The sequence below is a fragment of the Lepidochelys kempii genome, chromosome 1 (assembly GCF_965140285.1).
Source record: "Lepidochelys kempii isolate rLepKem1 chromosome 1, rLepKem1.hap1, whole genome shotgun sequence".
NCBI classification, from domain to species: domain Eukaryota; kingdom Metazoa; phylum Chordata; order Testudines; family Cheloniidae; genus Lepidochelys; species Lepidochelys kempii.
In genome coordinates, this window is record NC_136380.1 from 64,403,778 (window position 1) to 64,424,043 (window position 20,266).

Genomic DNA, 20,266 nt, shown 5'->3' on the forward strand with positions numbered 1-20,266 from the left:
GAAGGCATAATTTGACCTGTTATTTAAAGGTAAAAATCATAAATCACTAGCCATCCTGCAAATGTCTCAGCTCCCAGTAACTTCAATAGGGAGATGCTTAGCACCATGCAGGAGCAAGCCCCATCACTGCCTACTGCCTACTCAAACACCGAGGGCTAGACAGTGAGTCCTTTATTTCCAGTGGCGAGCAGTTACTCACATGAGTAGTCCCACTGAAGCCAATGGAACTACTTGTGTGAGAAACTGCTCCCCTGGGGGGGATAAAGGGCTCACAGCGTGGCCCTGAATGTTTATAGTTTGAGGATGTATACGTATAGTGGCTGTTGTGGGTTCTGATTATACTGTGCCTTGAGGCTATTTGGTCCACAGCTATGTGTAATTATGTTATAGTCTTAGAGAGCTGACACTTGTTAGACAGTACCAGCACTACAAGACTTTTGACACTAAGGCTACTCTGAAGTGCTGATGCACAAAGCATTTTGATTTCCTCACCATGCACATTCCATTCAGCAGCCCCTTTTCCTTGCCATTTGTTTTTGGTTCTGACATAATGTGCATATTCCTCCATCCCCCAGGGCAGCTTTGTGGGAAAGGTATGCTGTAATTGGTCTATAACTGTTCATAATGATCTGGGAACACTGCATGAACAACAGGGAGCAACTTCACTTGTGATTTATTTAAGTGCGCTACATGGTTGAAAGGTTCTCCCAAGAGCACAAGTTTAGCTAGTCATCTAATTGGATGTAAATTTTCACACTTATTTCAGAACAGAGGGCTATGTCATGAGATGCTGAATTTGAATTTATAAGCAAGTGTCTATACTGCTCAACTAAATCATAAGCACAGTTACTATAATCTGTTTTGGGGAGTCTTAAATTCCACATTTCAATAGGTTTTAGTGTACAGTTTTCCAGAAGAATGCAAATTATGCTCAGCATTTGTAAAGCTAATGAAATATTAATTAAAGGTTTTATTTATTTACATCTAGAATGACTGACCTCATTTTGATACATTAACATACACTTAGTGTTTTAAAAGCTGAGATTGGTAATGCGGCTTTGGCTGTAGTCTTTTATCAGTTTGTCGGACTCCTGCTTATTTCATCAATGATCTGAATACTCCATCTCACACGACACCCAAGATACGGGCAACCCACCAGCTGCAGGGCATAATAATTCGGCAGGCAGAACGACATCCTTGGTAGTTATAGGGCCATGGGTAATAGCCCATGAGAGGTTCACAAATTCTCTGGCATTGTGTGTAACTTCGTCTACATTCAATACAGCACACACCTTCGTGGTCCAGCATTGGGTCAAAAGTCATCCCTTCGCCTTCAAGTTGCTGAAATGTAAAATACAAAATGAGAGAAGATGAAGTTCCCTGCATTCATATTATCTCCGTAAAAGATAACAGGTCAAATACTGGTCCCACTGAAGTCAATGGCAAAACTCCTGTTGACTTCAAGAGGGCCAGGCTTTTCGTGGCCTGATTCGCCACTGCATTACTCCACATCTACACTGGACTCTCCGTTATAAAACTAGAGGAACACAATGGGGAATCAGGCTGTCTGAGTTTCATCATTATTTTACTTTCCCAACTTTTTGTGAAAGCTCTAATTATGGAGAGTTTAATAACAGTAAAATTTAAGAATCGGAAAAAACCTGGGTTATCCAGTCCATCTGCCTGTATCTGCAGGACTGTGCCCTACTTTGCATTGTCTAATGTTCTATCCCAGGGGTGGGCAAACTTTTTGGCCCAAGGACCACATCGGAGTTGCGAAACTGTATGGAGGGCTGGGTAGGGAAGGCTGTGCCTCCCCAAACAGCCTGGCCCTGCCCCCTATCCGCCGCCTCCCCCTGACTGCCCCCCTCAAAACCCCTGACCCATCCAGCCCGCCCTCCTCCTTGTCCCCTGACTGTCCCCTCCCAGGACCCACCTCCCCAGCCACCCACCTGGGATCCCACCCCCTATTCAACCCCCCCGCTCTCTATCCCCTGACTGCCCTGACCCTTATCCACACCCCTGCCAGGCCACCCAGGACCCCACCCCTATCCCCTGACTGCACCCTGGGACCCCCTGCCCCTTATCCAACCCCCCTGCTCCCCGCCCCCTTACCATGCCGCTCAGAGCGGCAGGACTGGCAGCCGCGCTGCTCGGCCGGAGCCAGCCGCACTGCCCGCGGGGTGGCGTGGCTGTGGGGGATGGGGGACAGCAGGGGAGGGGCCAGGGGGGTTAGCCTCCCCAGCTGGGAGCTCAAGGGCCAGGCAGGATGGTCCCATGGGCTGGATGTGGCTCATGGGCCGTAGTTTGCCCACCTCTGTTCCATCCAGTCTAATTTTAAGTAAGTCCCAGGTGATGGACCTTCCACCTCTTTCCCAAGAGGACTGTTCCACAGCCTATTACTGTTGGCTTTCCGGATATTCAGATTAAATTTACCTTTCCTTTAACCACCTCTTTTCCCATTGTGTGATGGATTCTAGACAACTAGCATTGTAGCACCATCTGACTAGGAAGCAGTTACCACACAGTGGATGGCAGAGGATATCTAAAGGCAGACTAGCCTCTCAAAATTCTTTGCCTCCTCTCCTGAAAACATGGAGCTGAGTTCTCAGTTCTTTGAATCCAGTTCTTTCTTTCTCTCTAGTGCTTTCTCAATAGGATTAGAGGAGAAGAACAAGGGCAAATCAAACAAGAATACCTCACTCTTGCATTGCTCTTTTCATCCACAGTTCTCAAAGTACTTCATGAAGGGGGTAAATAGCATTTCCCTCATTTTAGAGATTGAAAAACTGAGGCCCAGGGAGGTGGAGTAACTTGCTCAAGGTTGCCCACCATGCACTGTGCCAAACTTCCCTATCAGAGGGAAGAAGGGGGGAGTGGGGAATGAAAATGGCTCAGCTAAGGCTAAGACTACACATTTATCTGGTAAACCAGTGGTGTAGATTCCCAGTGCCTAAAGAAAATTTTGGAGACCATCTTCCAGGGGATCCTACACCAAATGAGCAGATGATACAGGAGATCTTGAGTGACTCTATTTTGTTTCCTTGCCTCCATCTTGTGTTGGGCAAGTACATCACTGAGGTACCACTTCACCACCATTAGCTGAAAACTGGAGCTCGTGGCACTAAAAAATTAGCAGTGAAAGCAGTGGTGAGGCAGTTGTTGAGGATGAGTTTGGGTACATTAGAAACAATGGTGCTGTGTGGTATGCAGTCTGCAGTACTCTGACAGGAAAATATTAGCAAAAGTAAGCAAAACAACTGTCAATCAAGCCTATCAGCAAAGTATGTAAAGAGTGTCCGAGACACAGACAGCTGAGGAGAAGGTGCGAGAAGTGTAGAGACTGACACGCAGGGGGAGAGAGAGAGAGAGAGAGAGAAGAAGCAGAGACCAGAGAAAGATGAGACCTGTCAGCTGCAGCAACCTGTGCAAGACTGGCCATCTGAAGTGGGGCACAGCCACTTAGGATCATGTTAACTTTATGTTCCTGTGGGTTGGGATGCTTAGCCTGTGGTGTCGGGGATTTGTGCTACTGTGTTAAGGATTTGTGTTTGCACCAATAAAGGGGTGCCTTGTTTTGGAAAGAATACTGCTTGTGACAATCATTTATCAAAAGGCTGTATCTGTGTCCTCCAGTTATTTCCTTAGCCACCCGGGAGACCCAGACCTGGTGAGAAAAGATTGGTTAACAGGTGAGCTGTTTTGAGGGAGCCTTTGGTAAATCCAGAAGGAGGCACTAGGTGAGCTACTCTGGGGAGCACCTAAAATCTGTTTTTGGGGTAACACAGGTTCCCACTGGCAGGAAGACTGTCAGAGAGAGCTCTGCAGGGGATCCTATACCAACTGTACTGCTCCCACTCTCCAGAGGGATAATGGCTCTACCTCTCAGGCCCCATTGTCTCATCTCTATGGCTCTTATCCCAGATAGTTCCTCCCCTTCAGTGGCAGGGTTTAGTTCTGATGCTGCTTTTGGGGCCAATGCTGCTTCTACTTAACTGAATTCATAAGAAATAAAGTCAATTTAGTTCTTCTTTGGAGTGATTAGCTTAAGCCTAATTAAGAGATGTCAACTGAGTAGAACACTGTCACGGGATAACGATCTCCTGCTGTTACATAAATGTCAGGACAAAGCTGTGACTTATTTTCAAAGCAGGAGACATTGATCTTGTGACAACATTCTATTAAAATAACTTTATCCCTGCTGTACCAAACAGTCCTGTAAATTGTCTGATGTTGGTGCAGTAGAGTGGAAGTGGCTTGCTGTACAGTTAATTGTTTTGCAGTACTGTGATGGGCTTAGGGAAACGGGACTCTTCACATTTTCATTCTGTTGATCTCTTCATATGAGAGAGAAAATAAGATTCTGTCCTGGACCCATCTTTCTCCAAGTTCTTTCACTGCATTATTTTAAAAGGATTCCATTCTGCAGATTGCCAGAAAGGGCTCTGTGAACTGTCTGACAGCCACAGTTTAGCCTGATCCTGATTTCTGAAGAATCAGTGGCAAAATTTCCATTGACTTCAATGGCAACAGTACTTGTCCCATTGCAGGTGTGGCTAGTCACAATGCATTTTATCCAAAAAGTTGTATGCACATTCTCTTTCTCTCACACTCGCTCTCACACACACATACTCTTACATGTTTCATGAATAAGCTAGTTTCTAACTAGCTGACTCTGCATTTTTATTGTTTTCTTTTTATCAGTTAATGATCAGTGTCAACTATCTGCCTGAGGCAGATTAAATTTGCTGTCGTTATGGTAATGCATTATCTGTATCAGATGTATCTAGTTTTCTGTATTAAACTGGACTCACTACAGCAGTCTTGCAAAATTATCTTAAATTCACCAGCCTAAGCACAGTATCTACTTCTTCACCATACTTTGGGGACTAATGATAACAAAAACTATATTAGTTACTTCTGGTGAATGGAATTTATAAATAACTGCACTATCGAATGAAAGTTTGAATCGACAAATTGGTGTTATAATTTTTTTTATAAGTCCATTTGAAATGGATCGATATCTAGAAATGAGTACTTAATAAAGTTACATACCTACCTGCAAAATCAAATGCTCTGAAGGGGATTCTAAGGCAAATAGATATGTACTCACATGATACGGATTTTCTGGATTAAAGTTTGAACTAGAATCTTGCTCACTGGGACCAGTAGCGTTAGATTGGCGTTCTGGTTTTTGAACTGTCTGGGTAGTAGGTGACCTGGTATTTACTATGCCAGCAGTAGCTTCAATTTGGTCCAGATCAAAGTTTGATTGAGCTTGACGTATTTTTCTCTTGATTTCTCGCTTCTTTCTCTGGCTATCTGCAGAAACAGTCATAGGAGTACATAGGTGTTTTAAAACATGTTCTTCCACTAATTCAAGGACCATATTTTGTTACCCATTCATGAAAGTGTGATTGCATAGCTGCACTGCAAAGATTAATCGGCTTCAAATGGGAGCTACTTGTCTTTCCACCTATTCCATACACAGTCTATATCATTCTGTCTATATGGGTGAGAGATTTGTCTTTTTTCCCCCAAACAAATGGCTGGCTGGCCCAAAGAACAGGATGGGGGAAGGGCCTCTGGACGCAGTGAGTGGCCAGAGATGCTAAGAGAATGAATAGCTATGCCAGCAGTCAACCAGAGCAACTATCTTCATGTCATTACTGTGCATTTTTGATAGAAAGAAACATTTGGAAGGAGACAGACTTGTGTCCAGCTCCAAATGACCTGATTGTAAACATTGTTTAAAATACTCCTGGCCAACTTTGACAATACTCTTTTGATGCATAATGGCCATGTGCAAGGCCACAGGAAAACAGTGGAAAATTTTAATAAGCAAATTTGGCTCCCATTAGTCATGAAAAAATATTAGCAACTCTCTTCCCCAAAATACTCAACGTTGCCACTTATTTCATTTTTCTAGCCTGTATTTTGTATATCAGTATTAAATCTCTGGGTACGGCTACACAGCAGCCAGGAGGTGTAATTCCCAACTTGGATAGACGAACATACGCGAGCTCTGCTCAAGCTATCATGCTAAAAATAGCAGTGTGGCCACAACATCTTGGGTTAGCCACCTGAGTCCAGTCCTGCCCCACCCCTTGGCTACATATTCATGCAGCTAGCCTGAGCTGCTGCCCATGCTGCAGTGGCCACACTGCCATTTTTAAGCAGCAGCTTGAGCAGAGGTAGTGCACAGATGGCTACCCAAGCTAAGAAGTACAGCTCACAGCACCTGTGTAGATATACCCTTAGAGCACCAAGGAGGAGCAAACTCTTCTCTGGTTCCTTTCATCCTCTTCCTCCAACCCCTGGGGAGGAATCCCTTCCTCCTGCTCCCTCCCCTGGACTAAATGAGGACCCTCTTGCTAATCTCCCTGGCAAGTGCCTGAACACCACCCCTTGCCTCCTGTATAGCAGCACATTCCCTGCCCACCTCCTCTTATGCTGCTGGCCCTGCCTCGCGAATCTCACAAGGTCTCCCTAGCAAAGTATATGCCCTCAATCCCCCACAGGCCACCTACAAATCCTAGGAAGTTAGAAGTCAGAGTTTAGGGCCAGAAAGGACCACTAATTCATCTAGCCTGATCTCCTTTGTACCACAGGCCACCAACACCACCCACACACTTCACCCACCAACCCAAATGAGACCAAAATATTACAGCCCACAGGAGATTAGGCTACAGTGGAACCCCGGTTATCAGTTCTCATTGGGAAAAGGGTCAGATTGGATAACCAAAAATCTGGATAAACCGGAGAATTGGTTGGGTTCTAGCTGTCAGCCCCACGTATGGCAGGGCTCGGGCTGTTGCCATGCCCAGGGCTGACAGCCCAAACCCCAGTTGTCTGGGGTTGAGAGCCTGAGCTCCACCACTGTCAGCCCTGGGCAGCTGGTGGTTTGGTTAATACGGAGAGCCGGATAATGGAGGCTCAGATAAATGGGGTCCTACTGTATTAGGTGCCACAGATGTAACCAGTGCCCAAGGCCCCCATGATGCGAAATGATTAAGTGAGATATACCCAGATAATCCTGGCAATTGACCAGCACCCACACACAGTGGAGGAAAGTTAAAGCACCCCGCCCCCCATGCAAGGTCATTGCCAATGTGCCCTGGGGGAAAATTCCTTCCCAACTTCACATATGGGTGAGCAAGAACCAACCACCTGAGAGAGAGAATGTGCAGTGCCACCTCAGAGCTCTGTCCAATGTCCCATCTCCAGCCTTGGCCATCCCTGAGGTGTTAAACCCTTTAGCCCTCCCCTCCAATGAAGTTGTGTGGTGGGTCTGTTTGAGGGGGGGAGCCCAGGCTGAGCAGCTCCACATGGAGACCTTAGCATTCTCTGTGTACTGGGTAGGGGGTTTCAGCACCAGCCTACATGGGAGAAGAGCAATGAGGGCCACAACTGTGCAGCTCTACTAGCTAGACACCCTGCTGGTGTACGTTTATTGGGGGAGAGAGGGGAGGAAGGGAGGGTAGTGTTTAAGTGAAAGAAAAATTACCTTTTGGGTATGTTGGTCGAAGCCAGAAAATAGGAAGATCTCCACAAAGCTCTAAAATTTTGGGACTTAGGAAGCTGTTATCCTTAACCGGCTGCTCTACAGCCACCCAGATAAGGGAATTTTCATCAAATTTAACTGGCATGATTTCATCTTCCTGTAAGTAGGCAGCATAAAATCCATTGTTAGTTCAATGAACAGGGGTTCTGTGTATTCTGTAGATGCAGCTTTCTGTTAATAGCCAAATGGCCAAACAAAGAAGCTTCGCTTGGAACTGATCTGAAATGTTGTCCAAATCTTGTTCCAATTGAAATCAATGGAAAGACTCCTGGGGTGAAATTTTGTCACCACTGAAATCAATTGCAAAACTACCAGGATTTCACTTCCTTTGTCTTTAATGGGGCTAATAGTCAGCCCATAGGACCGGATTCTAAGCTGGTGTACATTGGTGTAGATCCACTGACTTCAGAACGACTATCTTGATTTATACCAGCTAAGAATCTGGCCCATAATTTTTTAGGTGTGTTTGCTTGCATTGTTCTGAATTCATAGAAATGTTAGGGCACTTCCATAATAGACATATTCCTGAGAGTTACTGAAAGTTTTAGTTTGCATACAGCTACAATTTTAAGTTAATATGATGGGTCTGACTAAAGGTCTTGTTCAATAACAGCAATTCAGTTGCCCAAAAGCTAGAAGTTAAAGGAGCCTTCATTTTGAAGTGTACCCTGCAGGTTTTGGTTTCATATCTTCAAAGTAATGTAGGAAAATGCCAGTGATTTATTCTTTATAGTTTTTAGTTCAAAGTATTATTTTACATAAAACATGTTAGCTATTTCTTAGCAGCAGTGAAACATCCTCAAAAAGTCTTGTTCATCAAGAAAATCAATATGATTTTGAAGTAAAACTTCTGAATTCCCTCCATATAAGTATCTGATATTTGGATTGATAATCCACTAGATCAATTTATTTTGCCAAGTTATTCCTTTAATGTATTTATTGATTTTTGTAGGATGTCTTGAGTCATCTAAATTCACTATCCAGTGAGAGCAGCACATCATTTATATTCTCCCACTTGGGCTTTTGTCAGCATCTGAAATAACTTAACTGGAGCTAACATTTGAAGATAAAAAGAATCCAATTGTTTATCTTAAATGAAATTATCTCAGATTTGTGGGCAAATGTACTTTAAGTAGCAATAAACTTACTTTAATTTACCATTTTGTATTCAGTGTTGGTCATGATCAAATATGTATTAGACCAGAAACAAGTTAATTTTTAATTTATTTATAGTAAAAAAAAAAAAAATGTAAAGACTAACTCAACATTTCGGTTGCACACTTGATCAGAAAAATTAGGCAGCAAAGGAAGTTTAATGTTCTAACAGTAGCATTAAGTTGCGTTGGATTGCCCATCCCATCTATTTGATGCATATGTTTTATCACAGAAACAGCAAAATTCATATAATACATCTTTTAAACAGTACACAGAAAGCAGGAACAAAACACTCTACACATCTGTAATGTGACCAAGTTAATACTGAATTGGAACCTTAACTTTGCAAACCTGACATTTTTTCAACAGTGGAAATTTAATACTGGATGAATGTAACGTCCTTTTATTTTTTAATAAAAAGAAAAATTGCCTGTGCTTAATTATGTTAAATTATTCCAGTTAGGCCATGAAGTCCATACATCCTTAAAATAACAAGGGAGGGTAGAGGCGATCTCGGTACCTACCTCTGGGGGCTGATCCAAAGCCTGCTGAAGTCACTGGAAATATTCCCACTGACTTCAGTGGACTTTGGATCTGACTCATGGCACTTTCTTGTTGGTTTTAGAGAGAGTTTTCTCTTTCTTTTTTAAGTAAATGAGTATGTATTACTGCATATTCTAGATTACAACAAATAGGCAGAGTTGGGACATCCTCATTTTGGAAGTTCTGCAATTTTTGTACACCACGATTTTCTCCTGTCCTGATGATGAGGCAGGAGTTTTGGTGGGGGGATGATTTTTCTGTGAGTCTCTGTTAGACATTTAGTCTCTCTCATGCAACCCATCCCAGCAACAGTAGAAGCAGTGCCCGTCAGTGCCTGCCAGAAGCGCTCACTCCTCCCTTCCAGGACCCCAAAAGACCTACTAGATCATTTGATATATATATTTAAATGACCTTTAAAATCATTATTTATATAAAGTTAAGACATTTTTTTAAATTGCTCCCTACCAGATCGAACGAGAGGCTTTCTTTAGTCATAGTATTGACATCGGGGATGTGAGCTTTAGCTTGTGCTTTAATGTAGCATTTCTCTCCTCCAGCAAAACGGATTCCAGTGATGCCCTACAAAATAGACCTTTTGTGGTTACATGCATGGACATGTCACCCAATTGCTTAAAACAAAACAATATAAACTCTGTTCATATAACATTAAGGTATTCACTGAATTTGGGGACTTCAGAGTTCCTGGTTTTTTTTAAAAAAAAACAACAAAAAACTGACAATAAAACATGTTTTTTGATTTTTTAAAAACAAAAGTCCACTCTGAAATTGACCCAAATTCTGTTGTATCACTATTTTAGCTGTAAACATTTAAACAAACCAGGTGAAAGCACCGAATTTAGGTACCCAAAGAAGTGGCTAAAGTTTCAGAGGTGCTGAGCATCTGCAATTTCTATTGGAGAGGGCCTGTCTAGACTAGGGAAAAAGGAGTTAGCTAACAAGATTTGACACATCACTTAGCACCTAATATTGACGCAGTTTAACATCCTTAAAATCATGTTAGCCATTTGTATTATAACCTAGTAACTTTTCCCCAGTCTAGACAGACCTCTGCACTTATCTGAGGCACTTACTATTAAAGATATGAAAATCAGGTCATAGGTATGGATGTAGGTGCCTAAGTTTAGACATACAACTTTGATTTTTTTTTTCTATACCATGATGCTTTTTATGCACAGAAGTTCATAATGAAATGATAACCAAGACAGAATTCCAGTGTTGTTGTAATGTATTTCTAATCCTAAATAAATGTATAAATAAATAAATAAATAAAATGTGGTTTCTAATCCTAAATAAATGACACAAAAAGTCCCTGTATTTCAAACATATTGACATTAGAGACCATTCATTGATATATGGTAACCACAGGGTAGCCTTTCTTAAGTCTTCTCCCTCCAATTCAAATGTAGCATTTTCTGTGCTGCCATGTGGGTTTGATTCTCCCTACAGGACACAGAGAGCCTACCCTTGTAATTTCAGCAATTGTCTTGTCTATCCACCATTTTGTTCTATTTCGCTTCAGAGGAAATAGGTGAACAGATCTTTATGTACAAGCTACAGCATGACAAGAGCCCTTCTGCTGACTTTTGATGGATATATACAATGTCACTGGGGTCATTCTTTTCTTCAGAGGCTGAGAAAAAGTAGGCCCCCCAGGATGTAGCTCTGCCACTTTGGGATAGTCAAGATATGTTTCTGTGATACCTTCCTGTCACCCAGGATGCAGGCTGTTTTCCTAAAATGGTCACCCTGGCCTTGTTCAATGATCCTGCTCCAGTGATCAAAGCATCACTTAACACATGGGGACTTTCTTGACCTTAGTGATATACATAACCTAGCCATCTCCATGTCACAGCTCTGCCTAGCTTAGAACTCTATTGCTCCAAATGTGTAAATAGGTTCACATGCCAACTTATCCTAGAGTTCCTAGTATATGGCATTTGCAACAGGTACTTCTCTATCTCCTTGGTATTCTTTCCAGCTTACACTTCAAGTTGTTTCCACTCCTTGCAGGGTCAAAACCTAACTGGCTTGGTCCATTTGCTTTCCTGGAGCTTGACCCTTGGCACTCAATAACTGAAGGCAGGTATTTTTTGGCGCCAGTTTTTCCACCACCCTCATCAACCTAAATGCACAACACATTGTCACAACCGCTCTGGGGTGGGTATTTTTGGCTGCACTTACCCAGCAGCTCATATTTGTCATGAGGGTCCAAGGATGGAAGAATTCATGGACTCTCCACTGAGCTGGGACTGCTGTGCAGATGTGGAATAGTGAAGGTAAATGACAAGAGGCTTATCATCAGCATTTTAATTCAGTTGCCAACAAAGTTGTAAGGTTGATGTTACCACAAGTTTCACAAGGGGCTGAAGAGCAGCTTTCAGATGATGTGGGGGGTTATGCATCCCACGTGTATGTGCATGGATCTCCCTGGGCCTGCGCAAAAGCAGGGAGGCCCAGTTATCTCCGCCTCGTTCATGGAACCAACAGATGGGGAGGGGCAGGGCCAGAAAGACCCACATTGCTTCCCTCACCAACCCTACCTGGAACTAATGGTTTCTTTTGTTCTAGATGCTGCATTTACCTCATTTAGGGCTCAACCTTTCTCCCTTTGAAGTCAGTGGTAGTTTTGCCATTGACTTCAAAAGGTGTAGAACTGGGCCCCTTCTTAGGCTATGTCTGCACTGCAATTAAAAACCCATGGCTGGCCCGTGACAGCTGACATGGGCCCAGGCTAAGGAGCTGCTTAATTGCGGTGTAGATGTTCGGGCATGGGCTGCAGCCTGAGGTCTGGGACACTCCCACCTCACAGGGCTCCTAGAGCCTGGGCTCCAGCCCGAGCCTGAACGTCTACATCACAATTAAACAGCCCCTCTGCCCAAGCCCGAATCAGTTCGTACAGGCCAGCCACAGGTTTTTAATTGCATTGTAGACATGTCTTTAGAATCCAACACTGGAGAATGTCTTATCTGCAAGATCTGTCAAATGTACTTACTATCTGGAAATCATGAACTTCTATAGCCTCTTCATTTTCACTTCCAGTTTTAAAGGTCTCTAGGTTGTTCCCAGAATCTATTTCCATTGATCCCTCTTGTACTTTTCCATTAATACTCATAGTATAATGGACATTGTAAATCTGTAATTGAATAAAGAACATTAGCACGCATTGTTGTATCTTCCTAGCTTTTATCAAGAACAAGTGTGGTGCCAATCTGATTGTCATGTCCCTCTTCAGGTTACTGGCTTTTATCCATACTTACACTTTTATTACAGAATCCTCAGCAGTCAAGACCATACTAATAAAACAGACGTTGATGGTTTCAGGCAATATCAATCCTGCCAGCTTTACATCCATACGCACTGAATGTAGAATAATTTGGTTCCAAGGTTACATGGGGTTTAGGAACTGGTCTAAATCGTATTGTATGGGAGGATCAGAAGAAGCTGATTTCCCCCAGAGGTCATCCCCACTGTACTCCTTAGTTTGATCTGTTGGGACTCTTGCTTGGAGAAGTTAGATACTGTTTAGGTACTTAGAAAGAGAGTCTCTTGAATGTAGCAAGCTGCATGTAGCTGTCTCTTGAGTGGGGTGAGCGTTGTTTAAATATCAATACTTCCATAAGTACCAACAGAAGGAGTTTACTTTTATTCTTAAAAAGTCTGTATATAAACAAAGTTTCAATAAAGTTCACAGTATTAGTCTAGAAATCAATTTTTTCTGCTTGCAACTCTTTGTTAGGGAAAAAATTAAGGTGCTAAACGTAATTGATTGTCTTTTACAAATAGAGACTCAATCCTGTATTATTCATACATCCAAGACTTCCACTGAATTCTTGCATGAGAAATGCAAGACTGGGTCTATATAGATAGTACTTAATTCCATATCCAAAGTATATAGACTGAGCTGGTATAAGATGATAACTCTTTTTTGTGAGCCCCATTCGTTGCAGTAGAATTCGAGTTTATTTTTATTTTAAAAAAATCATAAGTCTTATGGTTGCAAAGAAAACCTTCCAAATGTGAATCAACAAAGCGTTGGCTTCCTGAGTCTGAGGGAAGTCTGAAACAATAGCTTAGTGTTGGGTGTTGACTCTGCAGCTTAAGGTTTACATTTTATCTATTTCTGTACCACTCAGAATACACTCTACTCTTTTTTAAAAAAAGATTCAGTTCTTAATTGATGGCATTACTACCAGCTTCCTGAGATGGGACAAGAGCCTTAGGTAAGGGAAAAGAAACCCACTTACTAAAAAGATATTTTTAATGCATCTGTTTGAACAAAAAGCAGAAATACGCTAAAATAATGCAAGTGTTGCGAAACTAAACAGACCAAAAAATGAGACTCTGTCCTATAATTGATCTGCTATCTATTTATCAAAACCATCAGTGCAAACTGGACTATTAACACCTTACACATTCTCTGGCCCATCTCCCATTCAGGCCCCTCTTACACTGAGTCCTGAAGCAGCCTGTCTTCTTACTATGAAGGAAAAGCTTTGTTATATGGCCTGTTAAGGGAATGGGGGGGTGCCGATAAGTCAAAAATTCCAGTTAACGAAGAGTTATACTTACCAATGGAGAGAGGGAGTTTAGGTGTGGGAGGGGGCTCAGGGCTGGGGGCACTGGCTCTGGGAGGGAGTTTGGGTGTGGGAGGGGGCTCGGGGCAGGGGGTTGGGGCACTGGAGCAGTTTTGGGGTGCTGGATCTGGGCAGCACTCACCTTGGGCCGCTCCCCGCAAGTGGCAACATGTCCCTGCTGCTCCTAGGCGGAGGCACAGCCAAGTGGCTCTGTGTGCTGCCTCAGCATGCAGGCGCTGCCCATGCAGCCTCTATTGGCCTCGGTTCCCAGCCAATTGGAGCCGTGGAGCCAGCGATCAGGGTGGGGCGGGGGAGGGACAGTGGACAGAGCCCCTGTGGCTGTTCCTCCTCCTAGGAACAGCAGGGACATGTCACCGCTTCCAGAGAGCCACGCGGAGTCAGGTAGGGAGCTGCCCGCTCCAAGCCAACTGGATACCTGGCAACTCTATTGAAGATTTGTATTAGGAGACATCAGAAATGCCAGTTTCTAGAGCTTTACGGTTGGTAAAGTGCTGGATAACACAGCTTTTACTGTAACTTTTCTCTCTGGATTTTGGGTTTGCTATAAATTGTCTTTAAAAAAATATTAAATGTCAAGCAGTTGTACCCTACAGGCTAAAATGTATATCATATTGAAACACTTTCCCTACAAATTAAGGGACCGATTCTGCACTCCTTACTCAGACAAGGCTCCTGCTGAAGTAAATAGGAGTCTTGCCTGAGCATGGAGTGCAGAAAAGGCTCCTTGGTAAATTCAATGAGACTCATTCTCCTTGTCACTGATCACAGAATATCAGGGTTGAAAGGGACCTCAGGAGGTCATCTAGTCCAACCCCCTGCTCAAAGCAGGGACAATCCCCAATTTTTGCCCCAGATCCCTAAATGGCCCCCTCAAGGATTGAACTCATAACCCTGGGTATAGCAGGCCAATGCTCAAACCACTGAGCTATCCCTCCCCCCCCAATGATGAGCAAATGAAAATCAAATTCACATATCTGGCATTTCATATTTTAAAAATCTTTGAAAACATAAAGGAAAGATAATATTTAGAATTATTCTGATGATCACTATTCCTTGAAAGTTTGCTTCTTTAAACTAACCCCTGAGTTTTCATCTCTGTCCCTTTTGACACAGGATTTTGTCATGTAACCTAAATTGAGAAAAGTTCTCTCCACCCAAATATAAATTATCAAGATTTTTAAAATCATTTTGCAACTAATATACTACGAGCTTTTGTGTCCATGTTCAGCACACATTTAAACTACTAGGTACATAGTGAAATAATTTTGGTCCTTAATCAAACCTATGAGTAGACTAAATACAGTCTGCTAAATACAGACACATATATTTAAGTGTCAAAGTATGATGTGCAATCAGCATTTGGATGACGTGGCATTTCTTTCACCACCATTTTGTCCTGATGCTTGAAATTTGCTTATTATGTGAATCTCCTGGGAAAGGATGGGGGGAAACAGTGAATGCTTTGAAGATTTATGAGCAAAAGTAGATGTAGCTTTTGTCTGTGATCCCAAGGATACATTTTATGTTTATTCCTGAAATCAGTTTCCATCATGCTACACCAAATGGACAGGAAAGAAAAGAATTTTTATACTGAGGTATGGGGGAGAGAGGTATGCTACTTACAGAACTTGGCAACCAGTCAAGTAATGTTTCCAGTGTGGTTGTGATTCTTATTAAATTCAAGCAGTTAATTTAAAATTTGGTTTAATAGAAAAATGTCTGTTTCCAAAATGTAAATACTTGGGTTCATAATTCTTGTCTTTGTTTCACTCAGATTTAAATCAGATTTAAAAACTTCAGTGCAATACCTTCCTACAAGACTATCACTATCCAGCTTGGTAAACAGATGGGTTTACTGTTGGAATTGACACCTCCTGCCCACCTTTGTTTAATTATTGCCTGTCCCAGTTAGCAATACTCTAAGTACAGTCGGTGACCCAGTTTCCACTACTCCAAGATTGATCTTTCTGATTGTTGTTCCCCTATATTTTCTGTGCTCCAACCACTTCGGAATATTTACCAAGCATTCTGGATGGGAGGCGGGGGAAGAAAGGCTTGTTTAGAATTCGGATCATGTTTTGTAGCTGAAAGTGCTGGCTCTTAACTCTCAAACTGAGCAAGCGTCTAGCCCAGCCGCTGGCGCACGTCTTAAGCTAGCCACAGATGCGCTAGACCAGTGTTTCGCAACCTTTCTGGTAACAGGGACCAACTTGCTGCCTTCCTACAGGGTGCCAGGGAGATCTCAGGGACCAGCGCTTGACTTTCCCCACAAGCTCCTCAACAGGGTGCCACCCAGCGACCCCCCTTGCTGGCGTTGCGCGGGCGCTTGTCCCGCCCACTCCCGCTGCGGTGCCTGGGCGCCTGGGGTAGCTTTTCACAGCCAGAGGAACCACTCAGCCCCGCCGGACCCTCAGCCAAGGAACCTGCGGCCGGCTCTCCACCAGGTCCGCTCGGCCGGCCCGCCCCCGCCCCGCGCCCGCCACTCACGTGCCGGTCGCTCCCCTTCCAGAAGTAGAAGGCTCCGATGGCTCCGCACAGGAGCAGCAGGGCTCCGGCGATGAGCACCACGGCCCCGATCTTCAGCAGCCGCCCCGGGCTGGCGGGTGTCACCGGCACCGCCGTGTAGGCCTGCAGCAAAGGGGGACAGGCAGCCCAGGAGCCCGCTCGCCTCACAGCCCAGCTCTCCCGGGAGCTCAGCCCCGAGCCGGGCGGGCGAGGGAAGCAGCAGCGCTGCCGCTTGGCGGGGCCAGCCCCTGCCGGACCCCCGCCGCCGCCCGCCACTTTCCCGCCCTCACCAGAGCGGTGACCCGCCCCGCGAGGCAGCTGGGGCCGAGCGCCGGGACTCCCTCTCTGCCCCGGTACTTACAGGCGGCAGGCTCCGCTCCACGTCCTCCGGCCCCGCCAGGGCGATGGGCACTTTCTCCGCGCTCTCGGCCATGGCTGCCCGCGCACGTCTGGACCCGGAGCTCCTGTGGCCCCGGGGGGAGAGGCACGGCCGGGCTCGGCTGCACACAGAGGCGTGGAGCCCGCAGCCCCTCCCCGCCCCCAGGCGCGCCTCCCCGCCCCAGCCGGAGCGCCAGGCTCGGGATACAATGGCCCCCTTTGAACGCTGCTGCCCCGCGGGGCCGGAGCGACCGGCCTCAGCCCGAGCAGGGTGTCAGTCACCTCCCGGGCCCCCCGGCTGCTGCCGTCCGCCCGCCGGGCAGTAACTCTCCGCCGCTCTTGCCTTCCGCGCGGAGGAGGGAGCCGCCAAAGCGTGGGTGTGTTGGCCGGCACGGCCAGGTGCTATGGGGAGCCCTCTGACAGCTGGCCCAGGCCCGCCTCCCAGTGCCCAGCCCATTGGGGGCGCTAAGCAGGAATACGTTAGACCCCCGCCTGCCCCACAACACATACTAATAATTAGCAGGGGGCCCCTGGAGCTGCTTGGAGTCCTAAGCAATTGCTTAGTCTGCTTGTGCCTGGCGCCCGCTCTGCCACCTGCGGGTGCTTGGCGAGCCTCAGCAGTGGAGACACCTTAGGGTTTCACACCTTTGGGGGGCTCCTTGAGCAGCTGCCCGGAGCCCGAGGTAGGATGACTCTGCCCAGGCGGTGCCTGTCCTCTCAGCTCCTCCATTAGGTGAGGTGGAAATGGGGAAGAGGAATCAGGGGGGAGAAATGATCAAAAGGAAAGAGGTGGGTGAAAGCTCCTCAAGATCTTGGGGAGCCTCATGGGTGAAGGGAAGCTGAGCCCTCTTCCCCTCTCTGGAAGAGGGTGGTTATTGGTAAGGGTAAGATTTTGTCACGGTTATTTTTAGTAAAAGTCTGGGATAGGTCAAGGGCAACAAGCAAAAAGTCATGGAAGCCAGTGACCTGTCCCAGACTTTTATTAAAAAAATAACTGACAAAATGGGTCTGATGGGGAGATGAGAGCCCAAGTCCTGCTGCCGGAGGGGAGTGGGGCGTGGTCCAGCACCCACCGACTCTGTGGCTGACAGCTCTGCAGTTCCTCTGGAGCTGCGGGTGCCCCCAACCGTGGCTCAGAGCTTCGGTAACCCCGCTGCCCGCATCAGCTGAGAGCTGAGGTCTCTGGAAGTCCTGGAATCCGTGTCCTCCATGGCATAGTCTTAGTTATTGGTAAATAAGTTACGAAGAATGAGAAGCAGAGTTTGGAAGAAAATGGAAACTAGTGCAGAGATTCAAGCTGAATGTGACATGACTGTGGTCAGCCCTTCCATGCCTGTGGTTTGGATGGAGTGGTGTAGGGTGGGGAGAGAGGAGTTTTTATATCAGTCTGACAGACAATAGGGTTGCAAAGTAAATGCTAATGAACCAGATCCTCAGATGGTGTAAATCAATGTGGCTCCATTAATTCCAGAAAATGGTTTGTGCGAGACCAACCTGATCTCTTTCTTCGAGAAAATAACTGATTTTTTAATCTACCTAGATTTCAGTAAGGCACTGGATATAGTTCCACATGGAAAATTATTAGTTAAATTGGAGAAGATCAGGATTAAAATGAGAATGGAAAGGTGGACAAAGAACTAGTTAAAAGGTAAAAAGAAAAGGAGTACTTGTGGCACCTTAGAGACTAACCAATTTATTTGAGCATGAGCTTTCGTGAGCTACAGCTCACTTCATCGGATGCATACCGTGGAAACTGCAGCAAACTTTATATACACACAGAGATCATGAAACAATACCTCCTCCCACCCAACTGTCCTGCTGGTAATGGCTTATCTAAAGTGATCATCAAGTTGGGCCATTTCCAGCACAAATCCAGGTTTTCTCACCCTCCACCCCCCCCCCCCCCCAAACTCACTCTCCTGCTGGTAATAGCCCATCCAAAGTGACAACTCTCTACACAATGTGCATGATAATCAAGGTGGGCCATTTCTTGCACAAATCCAGGCTCTCTCACCCCCTCACCCCCCTCCAAAAACCACACACACAAACTCACTATCCTGCTGGTAATAGCTCATCCAAAGTAAGCTATTACCAGCAGGACAGTGGGGTGGGAGGAGGTATTGTTTCATGATCTCTGTGTGTATATAAAGTCTGCTGCAGTTTCCACGGTATGCATCCGATGAAGTGAGCTGTAGCTCACGAAAGCTCATGCTCAAATAAATTGGTTAGTCTCTAAGCTGCCACAAGTACTCCTTTTCTTTTTGCGAATACAGACTAACACGGCTGTTACTCTGAAACTAGTTAAAAGGTAGACTACACCAAGTTATACTGCAAGGTGAACTGTCAGGCTGGAGGGAGGTTACTAGTGGAGTTCCTCAGGGATCAATCTTGGGACCACTTATTTAACATTTAACATTTTCATTAATGACATTGGCACAAACAGTGCGAGTGTCCTAAAGTCTTGGCTTCTGAACTTCTACACAGCAATGAAATAGCCCCTGAGACCCAGCCCCGTGAGCCCAAGTCAGCTGGCACAGGCCAGCTGCGGGTGTCTAGTTGCTGTGTAGACATACCCCATATCATTTCTCTCTCTCTCTCTTCCCGCCCCCATTCTGTTGAATCTGGAAAAATAAATTATATATGACAACTTTGATATTATTATCATTAAACACAAGCCCATGGCCAGTGCAAAGTGTCCCTCACAGAGCCAGAAACAAACAAAACCAATTTCAGGAGGAGCCAGATTTAAAAGAGATCACAAATGGGAAACTCTGGAAGCTTCTTCTCAACAGGTCCCGCTTGGGTCCGCGTGCATCTTCCAACTTGTTTTTTTGACTATATACCACTCTGTTATTCTCAGTTTATTTTAATCTCTCCCATCCTTTTCCTTCCTACTCATAGAACATGTATGAACATGCATTCTCCTTTGATTAGTTCTTATCTCTAACCTCCTCAGCAGTGGCGATATTGAACATTATTATAATCCCCCTGATCAAGAAGATTCCATTATGTACTGGTCCTTAGACCACCAACAGCACTGTAATATCTGAGCGCCTTCCAGTAGTGCATTAAGTGATATGACTAAGATCTGTCTTGTGTGGTTCATTCTTTCACTCTATTTCATCCTCTCCCAAGGAGAAAAATAGTGGGTGCAGGATGGGCTTTTATTATGGTATGAACACTGTGCGATGTGTTTATACGACAAAAGGCAAGGTAAAAAAGAATTCACTTTGCAGTAGGAATGAAAGCTGGTGAGGTCTCTGGTGGCTCTTAGTTCCACAGTTAAAGATGAGCCCCCTCATCCCGCCATCTCCTATAGAAGCTCCATGACATGCACAATCAACCTCCTGTCAAACAACACTGCAGCATCCTAACCTTCTAAGCTCTTAGCCAATCAAAACACCCGAGGCCAGACCCTTCCATGCCTGTAAATCCCATTGTAGCCTGCAGTTCTGTATGTAAAAGGACAGCAGGATCTGGCCCCCCAAAATTAACCTCTCTTTCT

At 45.0% G+C, this 20,266-nt stretch overlaps 1 protein-coding gene across 1 annotated transcript; it reads right to left on the reverse strand.

Moving 5' to 3' along the window:
* Positions 1 to 937: 937 nt before the first annotated feature.
* On the reverse strand, positions 938 to 17,123 carry CNMD (chondromodulin). The gene is made up of 7 exons (XM_073346049.2): positions 16,745 to 17,123; positions 16,366 to 16,506; positions 12,276 to 12,416; positions 9,728 to 9,841; positions 7,508 to 7,661; positions 5,114 to 5,322; positions 938 to 1,341 (listed from the first exon to the last, which is right to left on the reverse strand). Exons 1-7 carry the CDS (start codon positions 16,814 to 16,816, stop codon positions 1,126 to 1,128), a joined length of 1,047 nt encoding a protein of 348 aa, XP_073202150.1. The 5' UTR covers positions 16,817 to 17,123; the 3' UTR covers positions 938 to 1,125.
* Between the last annotated feature and the right edge of the window lie 3,143 nt (positions 17,124 to 20,266).

What these genes read in the sequence shown, in the direction of transcription:
- CNMD (XM_073346049.2), bottom strand. Translation starts at nt 16,816, where the DNA reads ATGGCCGAGAGCGCGGAGAAAGTGCCCATCGCCCTGGCGGGGCCGGAG. An exon ending in TGGAGCGGAGCCTGCCGCCT is followed by an intron (nt 16,507 to 16,744) that starts GTAAGTACCGGG and finishes CCTTTGCTGCAG; the next exon opens with GCCTACACGGCGGTGCCGGT. An exon ending in GGAAGGGGAGCGACCGGCAC is followed by an intron (nt 12,417 to 16,365) that starts GTGAGTGGCGGG and finishes ATTCAATTACAG; the next exon opens with ATTTACAATGTCCATTATAC.